The sequence below is a fragment of the Sinohyriopsis cumingii genome, chromosome 19, assembly GCF_028554795.1.
Source record: "Sinohyriopsis cumingii isolate HCF-2022 chromosome 19, ASM2855479v2, whole genome shotgun sequence".
Taxonomy (NCBI): domain Eukaryota; kingdom Metazoa; phylum Mollusca; class Bivalvia; order Unionida; family Unionidae; genus Sinohyriopsis; species Sinohyriopsis cumingii.
This window is the reverse complement of record NC_142979.1, coordinates 53,265,686-53,277,802: the sequence shown is the minus strand read 5'-3', so window position 1 is coordinate 53,277,802 and position 12,117 is coordinate 53,265,686. Positions and strand designations below refer to the sequence as shown.

General features: G+C 36.4%; 1 protein-coding gene across 1 annotated transcript; it reads right to left on the bottom strand.

The window, feature by feature from the left end:
• Positions 1-2,350: 2,350 nt before the first annotated feature.
• Positions 2,351-9,443, bottom strand: LOC149775715 (uncharacterized). Its single transcript, XM_089943141.1, has 5 exons — positions 9,308-9,443; positions 8,112-8,192; positions 5,770-6,633; positions 3,630-4,481; positions 2,351-2,581 (listed from the first exon to the last, which is right to left on the bottom strand). Exons 2-5 carry the CDS (start codon positions 8,185-8,187, stop codon positions 2,568-2,570), a joined length of 1,806 nt encoding a protein of 601 aa, XP_089799267.1. The 5' UTR covers positions 8,188-8,192; positions 9,308-9,443; the 3' UTR covers positions 2,351-2,567.
• Between the last annotated feature and the right edge of the window lie 2,674 nt (positions 9,444-12,117).

The window sequence follows — 12,117 nt, the reverse complement described above, 5'->3', positions numbered from 1 at the left end:
TGGTATGATGATAATGTGGACTAACCTAGAATCATCTACTCTCGTATCGTCAATGCTGTTCCGTACAGATTTACCCATGTATGTGAAATGGTCAATCATTCGGATCATTGATACGAGTATTTGGAAAAGAAGAATTTATGTGGAGAGATAAGGCTGTGTGAAGAGAGTTCTCATCTACGGTCCAGAAGTCAGAAGACGTTTGAGGAAGAGAAGATCTATGCGTTGCCCCCTATGTTAACGGAATGATGCTAACAAAACACCAAAGGCCAGTTTCATGGCCGCTCTTATGCCTCGAAAAGATTTGCTTTCTTGCCTTAAATATTTTTAGTCGGTTGTATTGTTGTTTGTGTTTGCATGTTGTATGATGTCTTATCTTTGCCCCTATGTTAAATTGCTCTTGACGCCAAACGTTCCCACTACCTTTTTGACTGGGTCTTCCATTGACGAAAAAGTATCCCCCATACTACTTATATATATATATATATATATATATATATATATATATATATATATATATATATATATATATATATATATATATATATATATATAGTATGTATACATATTTACATATATGTCTATGACTAGATTATATTTTAATATCAGTATACGTTGGAGATGAACATGTTTACAAATGTTGAGTTCAAGGTCTAGATATTTTAGAAATTTACATGTTCTAGAAGCAAGTTGTGTACGAATTTGATGAGAAAATGACATTCATCCTGGTTCTGTTATTGTTTCTTGGCTTTTATATAAACGTTGTTTACTTCAAAATTACTCATTTGATATCTTAACATGTCTTTGCGGAATCAATTTATAGTTACTATTTGAAAGGATTTATTTAAAGTATTCAATAAAAATATCGGAATAAATCACTATTTTGGAATTATGGTAAATTCTTTCAACGCGTTTTGGATTATATAATTGTGATATCAAGTGTCTTAGCACATCACCACATTCCAGATCTTTGGTGCATCAGTACATGATTATTATGATTGGAATTCATTCGGAATACAATTGGAATTTATTCGGCATACACTATACTTACGGACTTGTGATAGAACTTTTAGGACTGTTTGGAATTTAAGTTACAATACTGTAAGTTCATTTTGAATTTTTACTTTGTATTCGAGGAAAATAAATTATTTTTGGAATTCTACGAAACGTTTTGGCTTTGGCCCCTTTATGTTGCATAGTTTAAGACCATATAGTCTAAACACACCTGACGTATGCATACGTCTGAAGGAAGAACCCAGACCAGACGGCATAATATGTCAGTGCCCACTGACAGTGCAACGCGCTCTTGTCGGGTGTGTCGACTTAAATCCTTTGATATGAACTCGATGTGCAAAATGTATGATGATGAAAGACCAAAAACTTGATGGTCTCGATCAGCCTTTTTGTTCTCAAAGCAAATCGCACAGGAAAACCCACCAAGTGCAGTATCACTTATTTTAACTTCGAATGTTTAAGGGACCTAGTGGATTGATCAAGGTAGTTGAAAGCCCATTCCGACAAATTTGATGAAAGCAAGGACGCTCTAAATCGGAAGTCAAGAGATAGGTTTTTGACTAATGTATTAGTAAGATTTTATAGAAAATATGCTAGTTTGTTGATCAAATTGCAGAAAATTACACTTTCTTGAGTTTTATGTCAGGAAAGTCATTTTAACAACTTTAAGGGAAAGTTTAGCAGTGTATCAATCCCAAGGTTACCAGAGTTGAATAAATCATTCGTATTGAGGAATGATGCCTTAGACACTAGGATATGTCAGTTTTTCTATAGGAGAGAGAGTATGTAAAATTATCACTTGCTTGGGCAAGAAGAAAATCTTTGCTCCAAGAATAAAACAGTTCAGTAATCGAAAAGGGTTATTTCGCAGTGGTGTCAGGAATAGGAACATTTCGCAGTGGAATGGCAAATAGGAACATTTAGCAGTGGTGTGATGAATAGGAATACCTGCAAGGTGATTCGTTATTGAATAAGGATAGGGAAGGAAATAAATTACTCTACTAAATAAAGGCGTCATTAAATGAACAAATGACGGCGACATCTATAGCCTATCCTTTCAATATAAACTTTGTTGTCTTTTTCGAAAACATTTTCCTGTTTTAAATATTTGCAAGTTGTGTGTACAAAGTTCAGTTATCCCGTTTTTGCGTACTGTTTTAGCATACCAGCGTGACTTGCTAAGTGTGGCTTATATTTTAACACGTTTACAATTCAATTATCTTCAAGAAAAAGTACTGCAAAATTATCATTAAAAAAAACACAGATCAGAATTAAAAATAGTTGAATAATACTAGAGCATTTTGATAATTAATTGAGCATTAAAGATCAAACGAACTGGTGATTGAAAATGAAATTTATTACAAAAAGAGATTTTATCAAATAAATAGATCATCCATCATCATTCAAACTGACAAACGAAAAGCATCCATTAACAATAGTCTGCCCACACACCATTTTGGCGGACTTTCCTTCACCTTATACTATATGTCAGCGCAGCTAACTGGGTTGAGCATATTGCACACTTCCGGTAGGCATCGTCCAATATACGTTCTTCCTCAGTACTTACGCCCTGAAAATGTATACAGTTTTTGTCATGTCTGAAATTCAAATGTATCAAAAAATGGTTTATTAGAGTAATTGACATTTACATTCATTGTATCATGTTCTTAGTTTTCGTACAACGATTTGTTTATAATGGATAAATGAATTAATTACTGGACAAAAGAGTCAATAGCAAATCACTTACTAAGACATTTCCTGTCATTCAGAAGTACTTATTCTCATCTCACAACCGGCTGCATTCAATTTTTATCAAGCGAATCGACCTACATCTCACAGATTTCTTAATCATTTTCAGAATGCATGTAAACTTATACCCACAACACATTTTAATAGTACTACTAGGTTGTGTCAGAATGCAATATTTCCCTTGAAGTTGTTTGAAAGTTGTTCCTTCAAAGAGAGAGAGACAGAGACAGAGAGAGCAAAACTGTTTAATAATTTATATATACTTCAAATTTGGGACAGATAAATATTATTTTATTTCCCAGGACAGATAATACTTGATGTAAAAATTCATCATTACCTCAGATTTCATTATCAAATTGTAGTTAGGAATGTTAGTATTTACAACACGGACCTATACTAGTTTTCCTATACAAAAGATATTTTTAAAACGAGCTGAAGTGTAAGAGTGACCTGAAAACATTTTCTTTTGTCACTCGGGGTTTCACCTTTTATGAAAATACAGTTTCCTATTTCACTCGCAAAACATTTCCTCCATCTACTCAAGAAAACGAAAGATGTTCTCTATATAGTTTTCACTCGAAAAACATAAATAGAATATTCAGGATAAAGTTGAACATGATTTGTTTAACTAAGTTGTGGAGCCTTTCATTTGCAAAAAGAAACAGGAAAAGGTGCTCGGAAAACATCAAATATTGATAGATACAATCTGTGGAGCTTGATAAAATATATCCGTTATATATGTCTCTGTTCATCATATTAGGTTCAGTGGGGCCATTTCCGCAATGATTGTTCTCAATCGAGTTTACGTGACCGAAAATTATAAAAGGAACATGCTTTAAATTTATCAAAGAATTTTTAAGCATTTTCACCTTGATTAAAACTTCTGCCCAGGAGCGCATCCAATCCACCAATTAATCTACCAACTCCGCCTAATTCTCCATTGATGCCATTAGCGCTAGAAGAACCGCCGTTGGCAAAACCATCGTTTACTTGATCGTCAAGACCATTACCGCCGTTGAAAATATTAGATGTTCCAACAGATCTTCCGACAGATCCGAGATCTCCCAAACTAGCACCCGCACCACTTCCCAAGCCAGTCACTGCGTTGGATAAAATCCGCAGTAGATTAGTCAAAATTCCCCCATCGACCCTAATCTCAAGTCCTCCTCCTGCACTGACAGCCCCTCTGTTTAAACCTCTTCCCCCATCACCTACTACGGAACCCTGATTTCCAAATCCAACATTTGGATCGCTATTTTCAAGTCTACGTCTTTGTGTGCCGGTTCCTATGTTGGAATCTCCATCGTCGCTGGATACTCCGCCTGATGATCTACCTTGAAGGCCTTCAAACCCACCATTAACAACAACAACTTTCAATATGTTTCCAGATCCCCTCTGATCACCGACAGCTCCTCCATCTCCGAGAATTCCGTCATTTAGCCCCCTTACTCCAGCAACAGATCCAGGTCGATTAAGTAACGTTGCATCATTAAATCCTTGTCCGGGTCCGCTCTCTCCACCAAATTCTCCTCTGTCAATACCTCTGGACCCGCCAGTCCCCCCACTTGCAAGACGCCCAAATCCGCCATTTAAAGCTCTGCTATTGACACCTCCACCAAAACCACCTTGTCCCCCAAGTCCAGAATCAACGCCGCCATTTCCTAATCCTCCTGCGAAGGTCCCACTCGCTGCTCCGTCATCGAATCCTCCACTAATGCGACCTAAATAAATTTAAAAATATTAACTTTTATATCGGACAAAGTCAACAGCAATGAATTCTTCATTCACTTTGATAGATCAGTAGATATATTGATCACACAACTCAAAAAATTATCGTTCTGACATCAACCCTTAGCGACAATATTTCTTGTTTGGTCTACAGCATGTTTCTCACATAAATATAATCTGACTAACTGGTATGGCTTATCTCCTACCATGGTCGATTGTTCAAATTAAACCGATGTTTACAACGCCACTCGAGTTTCTTACGCCTTCTCAAATTCTACGAAAATGAGAATGTTTCACCGTAGTTTTGAGGCTAGCGAGAAACTGCAAGATTTCTTTTGCACGTTGCTGAATGCTATTTTCTAAACTGTAGAATGAGAAAGAGAGGGTGAAAGCAGAATACATGTTAAATAGAGACAATAAATTACGGACGTAAACTTATCAATATATCCCAGAATTTGTTTACAAAGTTCAACTGCTCAACGCTGAATTCGCCTACAAAATATACATTTGAGAGAGAGAGAGAGAGAGAGAGAGAGATCATACAGGTTAGAGAATGAATTATAATATGCTGCAATCTGAGATCTGTCACCGCGTCTGCGATTTATCTCACCCATGGCCTTTGGTAAACACACCACCATCCATACCACCTTTATTCTAGCCGCAAATCGAATAAACAGGATGGAACGTATTTGTTAATGTAGGCATTCATGCCTAACAAACATACATCTGGTTTGGTTATTGTGTGGAAGGAATAGTACTGCTCTAAGCCATAGTTTTCTTTCTTAGTCTCTATGAATTTGTTTCATATTGTAAAGTACACAAATATAAAATGTGGAATCCAGAAATAAATCGCATACCGCTAAAGTTGGTTTACAGTACCATATATATGTGTGTATGTACCATGCATTTGTAAATAATACATTTCTAAATGTAAATCCATCAGAATTATGTATATAATTGATAGCAAAAACCTTCCAGCGGTTAGAGAGATGTTTGCACACGCGAAAAAACTATTGAGGATAACTGTAAAAAAGTAATTAAGACGTGGTCTAACCTGTTAATTCCACTGAGTGCTAAGAAACATCAATAAGACTAAAATTCAATAAGGGTAGATATAATTTGTAGACTTTAAAATATCTGACATATGTGTCTCTCAAGACAATCGTATATTTTCAAGCGCTGTCTCCACTAATAATTATTCTTAATCGAAATGTACGTGTCGCAGAGTTAAATAAAAGTAGCTAGCTATAATATTATAGAATAACATATTAGAAGTCTCACCTTGTCTAAGACCACTGCTCTGAAGACCATTAACTCCGAAGTTAGATGTACCAAGGCGACCAAATTGTCCACTGGAGTCAACATTGTTGGCTTGATCGCGGTTGACAAGACCACTGAGTGCGGAACCACCAAGCAAATTGACGCCTCTAGATATGCCCCCAGATACCCCGTTGGAGCCAATATCCCATGAACCGAGAGCTGCTTCATTGAAATCTCTTACGCCACCAACCATTCTAGATCTGAAGTTTCCAAATCCACCATTTTGGCCTATATTTTGAAGTCTATCTCCGAATGAGCGAGCTCCATTTTGGGAATCTCCATCTCCACGGGGTCGTCCGCCCGTTAATCCACCATCAAGACCTCCGAAGCCACCATTCAAAAGAACAACATTCAATGCATCTCCAGATCCTCCAGCTCCACCGAGATCTCCTCCATTTAGGCCTTGTATTCCAACAGAAGCTCCAAGTCGACCTCGTTCATCTATCAAAGCTCCACCGTTAAATTCTCCTCTAGGTCCGTTCGCTCCACCAGGAAAACCTCCGTCGACACCTCCGACTCCGCCTATCGCTCCATTAGCACGACTTTTAAGTCCGCCATTCAAAGGTCCGATAATTCCCCTAGCTCCGCCAAAAGCACTACCTAATACGCCACCAGCCCTTCCAGCAGCGCTGTCAAAAGGTCTCGTATTTATGACTCTACTATTGACGGCTCGACCAAAACCGCCCTGTCCCGCCAAAAATCCTTCAGCTCCCAGGGCATTTCCACCAAGCCCAACACCAACAAGGCCGTTGAATAACCCTCCACGCCTCATCGCCCCACGAGTTGCTCCGGTTTCGAATCCTCCACGAAGATTACCTAAATGAACTGAAAAGAAACAGTTTATTCTATACCTGGTGGGTTAGTAACAATCAATCTTTCACTGCTAGATAAAAAATACAAATCTACCAATTATGAAATCTCTCATTCTGGAAGTCTTCCCAGTGCTTGTTCTTACAATGTGATGTGCCTGAATGTTGTGCCTTATGCTAAGTAGGCTGTATTAAAATTTGAAATTAAATTATTCCTTCACGAGCAATTAGTTTTGAAACATATTCTCGTATAAATGTATTTATTACATACTATATTAACTGTAAATGAGAAAGATTATTTGTCTTATATGATATTCAGGCGAGTGATAGAGCAAAGTGGAATCAGCTTAGAAGCTACAATTTTCAATATTCAATGACCGCTCCGGTGGCCTAGTGGTTAGAGCGTCCGCCTCAGATGCGGGAGGTCGTGGTTTCGATCCCCGGCCGAATCATACCAGAGACTTAAAAAATGGTACTAACAGCTGCCTCGCTTGGCGTTCAGCATTAAGAGGTTAGTGTTAGGACTGGTCGGCCTGGTGTCAGGATAATATGACTGGGTGGGACATCATGCTACATGTCTGCAGCATGATGCCCCAGTGCTAGACATCACTATAAACTGCCACATTGCAGATATCGTAGCGATATGACTGAAAAATTGTTAAAGCTACGTTAAAAATCAAAATCACACACACACACACACACACACACACGCAATATTCAATCGTACTGTGAAAACGTTAAACTGATTATTTAAATGTATTCTCCTCACATCTGAACAAGTTTCATAACATACTCTTCTTGATTCGTCACATGTAAACAAGTTTCAGAACCAAATCTCCTAGACTCGTAACATCTGAACAAGGTTCATGACCTATTCTCCTACTCTCGTAACGTTTGAACAAGTTTTAGAACATACAATCCTAGACTCGTGACATTTGAACATGTTTCGGGACTTATTCTCCAAGACTCGTCACATCTGGACAAGTTTCAGAATCTATACTTTTCTAGATTCCGGTGATATAAATATAACGAATTTTAAGTAGTGAAGATACACGCGACAGCACAAGGACACGCGAACGTGTAAGACCCAATTTGTAAAGCAAGTGCGCTGATTATCATATCATCGCACAGCTCTGGTTGGCTAATTTGGTGTGTCCCAGAGAAGGACACTTAACTCGCATTTCCTCGACATGATACAGTCATTAATGTAACAAAGTGATGTTAACAGCAACAAAAGCAAATTAGATTTATTAGATTTATTATTTCGAGAGATAGATAGTAACCTTCTGGTTAATATTTGCATAATTTACTCCGTAATGGAATATTTTTTATAAGATTCTTAAGAGATCATAACATGTCATTGAAGCATACTTTGTTTAGAATTGTAATATAAAATTGAAACCCCAAACTTCGGGTTCATGTATGGTATACTTTGTAACAAAATGATATTTGTTTGATAAGTTTGTTCAATAAGGACTGTTGCGCTGCTCTTACCTGCATAGTTATATCCATATATGGATCTTGTTGCCGCCAGGAAATAAGCTATGAGGTAAATTTTCAATGAAACCATTTTCCCTGAAAAGTGTATAAAGTAAACTTGAATATCTGGAAACAATTATTTCTTATCCAAATTGTCAACAGAACGATTCATGAACGATATTTAACATAATTAAACTGCTTGTAGCTGGAAGGATGTACATATAATTAAATCTTTTATAACACATATGTCTACCGAATCCATGTATTTACCGTTGTTGTGTGAACATTATTATTGAGCAATGCAAACATGGTAGACAATATCCATTTATAGGTACAGAACTACCTGAAATGTATGATACTTAAATAATGCCATCGACTCTGGAACAAAAAACTTTGCATCCTAAGATATTAAATCATGAAAATTGAAATAAAATGAAATTTTAAAAATATTAAATCTTATTACTTATAGATTAATTTAATTCTTTTTTATTTTTTTACGAAAGCAGACAATAAGTACATAGATGCAAGCATCTTAACACTTATTTTCATTAAAAAAATATCGGCTTGTTTAACAGCATTTTTTGTTCTAGTCAATATCTGTGTGATGTGTTTTATGTGGAATGAATCGCAATCACCCAACATATTCTTTTCCTAATTTAAAAGTTGTAGAACAGTCAGATTCTTTGTCATTTTAGTTAAATTGCAAACTTGATGAAAATCAGTTGTACATTAAAGTTTTTAAGCTTCATTGCCCCCACCCCCAGATAAATATTTAAGTTGCAACAATTTTTTGCATGAAGTAATTAAATCTAGAACTAGTTTATGTGAGAAAGGATAGGAAGAATGTTTTTGCAGCTTACTGGTTCTATTTCTTCCTATTGGCGAAATGTACACAGAATATGAGAGAGAGAGAGAGAGAGAGAGAGAGAGAGAGAGAGAGAGAGAATATGTGCTGGCAGCTAAGTGGTGAAACAAATTTCAGGGAAGAGAAGAAGAAAATATACATTAACTTAATAATTAGATAATATTACCAAACGACACACTGCCAATCAAGGCATGAAATAAACAATAAAACAGATGTAATATTATTGTGATAGTTAAATCGAAGTTTGTGAACTGCTGAAAAGTGTGTGTTTGTATGTTTGTGTGTGTGTGTGTGTGTGTGAGAGAGAGAGAGAGAGAGAGAGAGAGAGAGAGAGAGAGCGACTTGCCTGAATTGGTTTCTATGTGGAACGTTCTATAAGTGTCCAATGTATCAAGCAGATGAAATCTTAAGTATACTACGCCATATTTATACCCTAAGTATTTCGTGTTGCTTGTCAAATGGCAAAAAAATGTATTTCTGCTTCCTCATACTGATCTTGTCCTTTAAAAAAAAAACACTACAACCAATTACGCATGACTGATCATAAATATGCACATAAAGCATGTCACACATGCAACTTATGAAATAAACTACACATACGTGTCAGATAATGGCCAGCACAATTGACGACAAGATGCGAGATTGTGTCAAATGCCCTTCATTTCCATGACTCAGTCATATTAATGTATATAAAGTTTCACTTTACAAAGCATTTATCAAAAAAGAAATCTCATAAATTCTTATTTAATTGCCAATGACAAGCTGTCTTTCTGTCTTCATAATCCGAAATGTCTGAGGTTCAAGACATTTTTCTTTGGCGCCAATATAATGCATGCATACTAATTGCATAACTACAGTCTACTTTGCATTAAATGTTTAATACGAATAAATTTGCATTATTTCTAAGTAACTTATTTATCAGGATTTGAAGGAAAATCAGCATGATGATGTGCACTTCTATGACAAAGAATGTCTTAACAAGAGACACTTTTATGTAACAAATATCAGAATGTGTCATTCTTTCCTAGAGACACTGAGGACCTTTACATGTCATTTGCATACAAGATATCTGCTTGTATCGGGTAAATAGCGGATATAATTCATCGAGAGGGTGAAACGCTCATTACTTTCGCGAAGGACCCACAATAGGAAATATTTCCAGTAATGATCGACCTCGTGTCTATAATACTATTATCTAGTAGGTAGTGCAATTCTCATCTCAAGATATTTAGGAAAACGTTAAACAATGCATTCTGTATTTTGAACTGTTACACCTTTTACATTTTTTTAATTCCTTTTTTGGTGCTCTTGACTACGATCGTCTATTTCACTGACATTTCCGTAACTACGTTGTTCTCGACTGAGCTTATAATACCCCGGGATAATTTCCTTTAGACGTTTGATTTTGATGATATTGTTGAATATTATTTTGATTGTATTTTAGAACGTTCACCGTGTTGTCAAGTGCGTTAGCAAACAAACTTTCCAGACTCATATGTCACGCTTTTATAGGTTGGCATTATACCTTGAACTCATGTAAAAGCCCCACGACAGTAATACCTTACATAGTCATCCTAGGAAATGCCGTATTTGATATTGCAATCCAATTGTCATGTGACTTCAACATAGCCAACCAGGTGTTTAAATAATTCTTATGGATAAGGTTGAGTTCAAAAGGACTGATATAAAAATTCTGTCCGTACCGGGTGACTTGGAGTCATGGAAATAGAAAAAGCTTTTGACATAGTTCTCTTAAGGGCAGCATTATTGACGATGCCAGTGAAGATGTATTATGACAACTGACCCTGTAACTCATTTCTTCGACCTTGACTCATAGTATATAGCAGAAATGATCAAAGTTTTTACTTCCTCTCGTCACATGGAATATTTGGCAGTTTCGTGGTTATAGTCTGGCTGATGTAGTTTACCACAATTGTATATGTTGGACCTATAGCCTCTCTTATTCGATGGTGGCTTTCAAATCGTCATGGAAGACAGTGACAATCTTATTTAGTTTTCAACGTACATCAATTCGATACAGCTAATACTTGTTTTCCAGTCATAAGTTCAAGTCCAAACTACCTTGTTTTATATTTTGTTTCGTTCGTTAAATCTTTGTTTGTGTTCCGCGTCATCATTGGCAATAAATTACATGTCATTGAATGTGCCGAGCGTGTAGAGTTTCCGCACCATATAAGGATCTAGGTGTGTGCTCCTGGCATCTTTTCCTTAAATATTTAGAGTCCCCACAGATGTTTCAATGGTTCCATTTTGTCCTCACACAGTAATGCCTGTATTTAATTATGTCAATTAGGTGATTTGTTTTCACATGACGTGACATTTCTTGGTGGACGAAAGGTTTCGAGACCTGTGCGACAGTTCAAAAGACAGACTTTACCATGCTACCCGAACTATATCATAGTTCTCGAGATACTCTTTAATACTCGAGGGAAATGTTTGAAAATAATGCTTTAAGTTGACGTTTCCTTTTGCAAATACAATATCTTGTCCAATACCTCCGTTTGTACCAATATTCGCACTGTTATAGTACGTCTATACTAATATTCACACTGTCGAAGTAACTTCATAACGAAGTTCGGAGTGTCAAAGTACGTTAATACCAATATTCTCACTGACAAAGTAAAATTTACTGGCGATTGAGGGGATGAAAATGTAGATGAAATTGATTTGTGTGATACCTGATTTCTCCGTCTTCGTAACCCCTCATTCATTTTAAAATATGGCATTACTCTTTGCAACTGAGCTGCTGTTTGTCCCCACGTTGTACTCTATAACATCTGCCTATATAAACATAAAGTTGAGTCATTCGTTCTAGTTGATGGAGGTTCCAAACGTAGTTCAAGAATCTGTGCCATAGTTGTTGATAGTGCCATTCGACTCAAAAGTTAGATTTGCATTTGACCCAAAATAACAGAAAAAGATCGGAGAACATTTTATAGAAAGCCTTTTTGCAGTTCAACAAAGCAGTTTTTCATTGGAAACAAATTCAAATATAACTGGCATTTCATATTTATATATTTCTTGTGTCCATTTCCCCTGAGTTCACATAACTACTTCCCTGACTTTCTAACGTATCGCTTTTACTTGTTTTCGTTGATATTGGTTGTTACCGTTATTGGTACTGTTACTACCGTT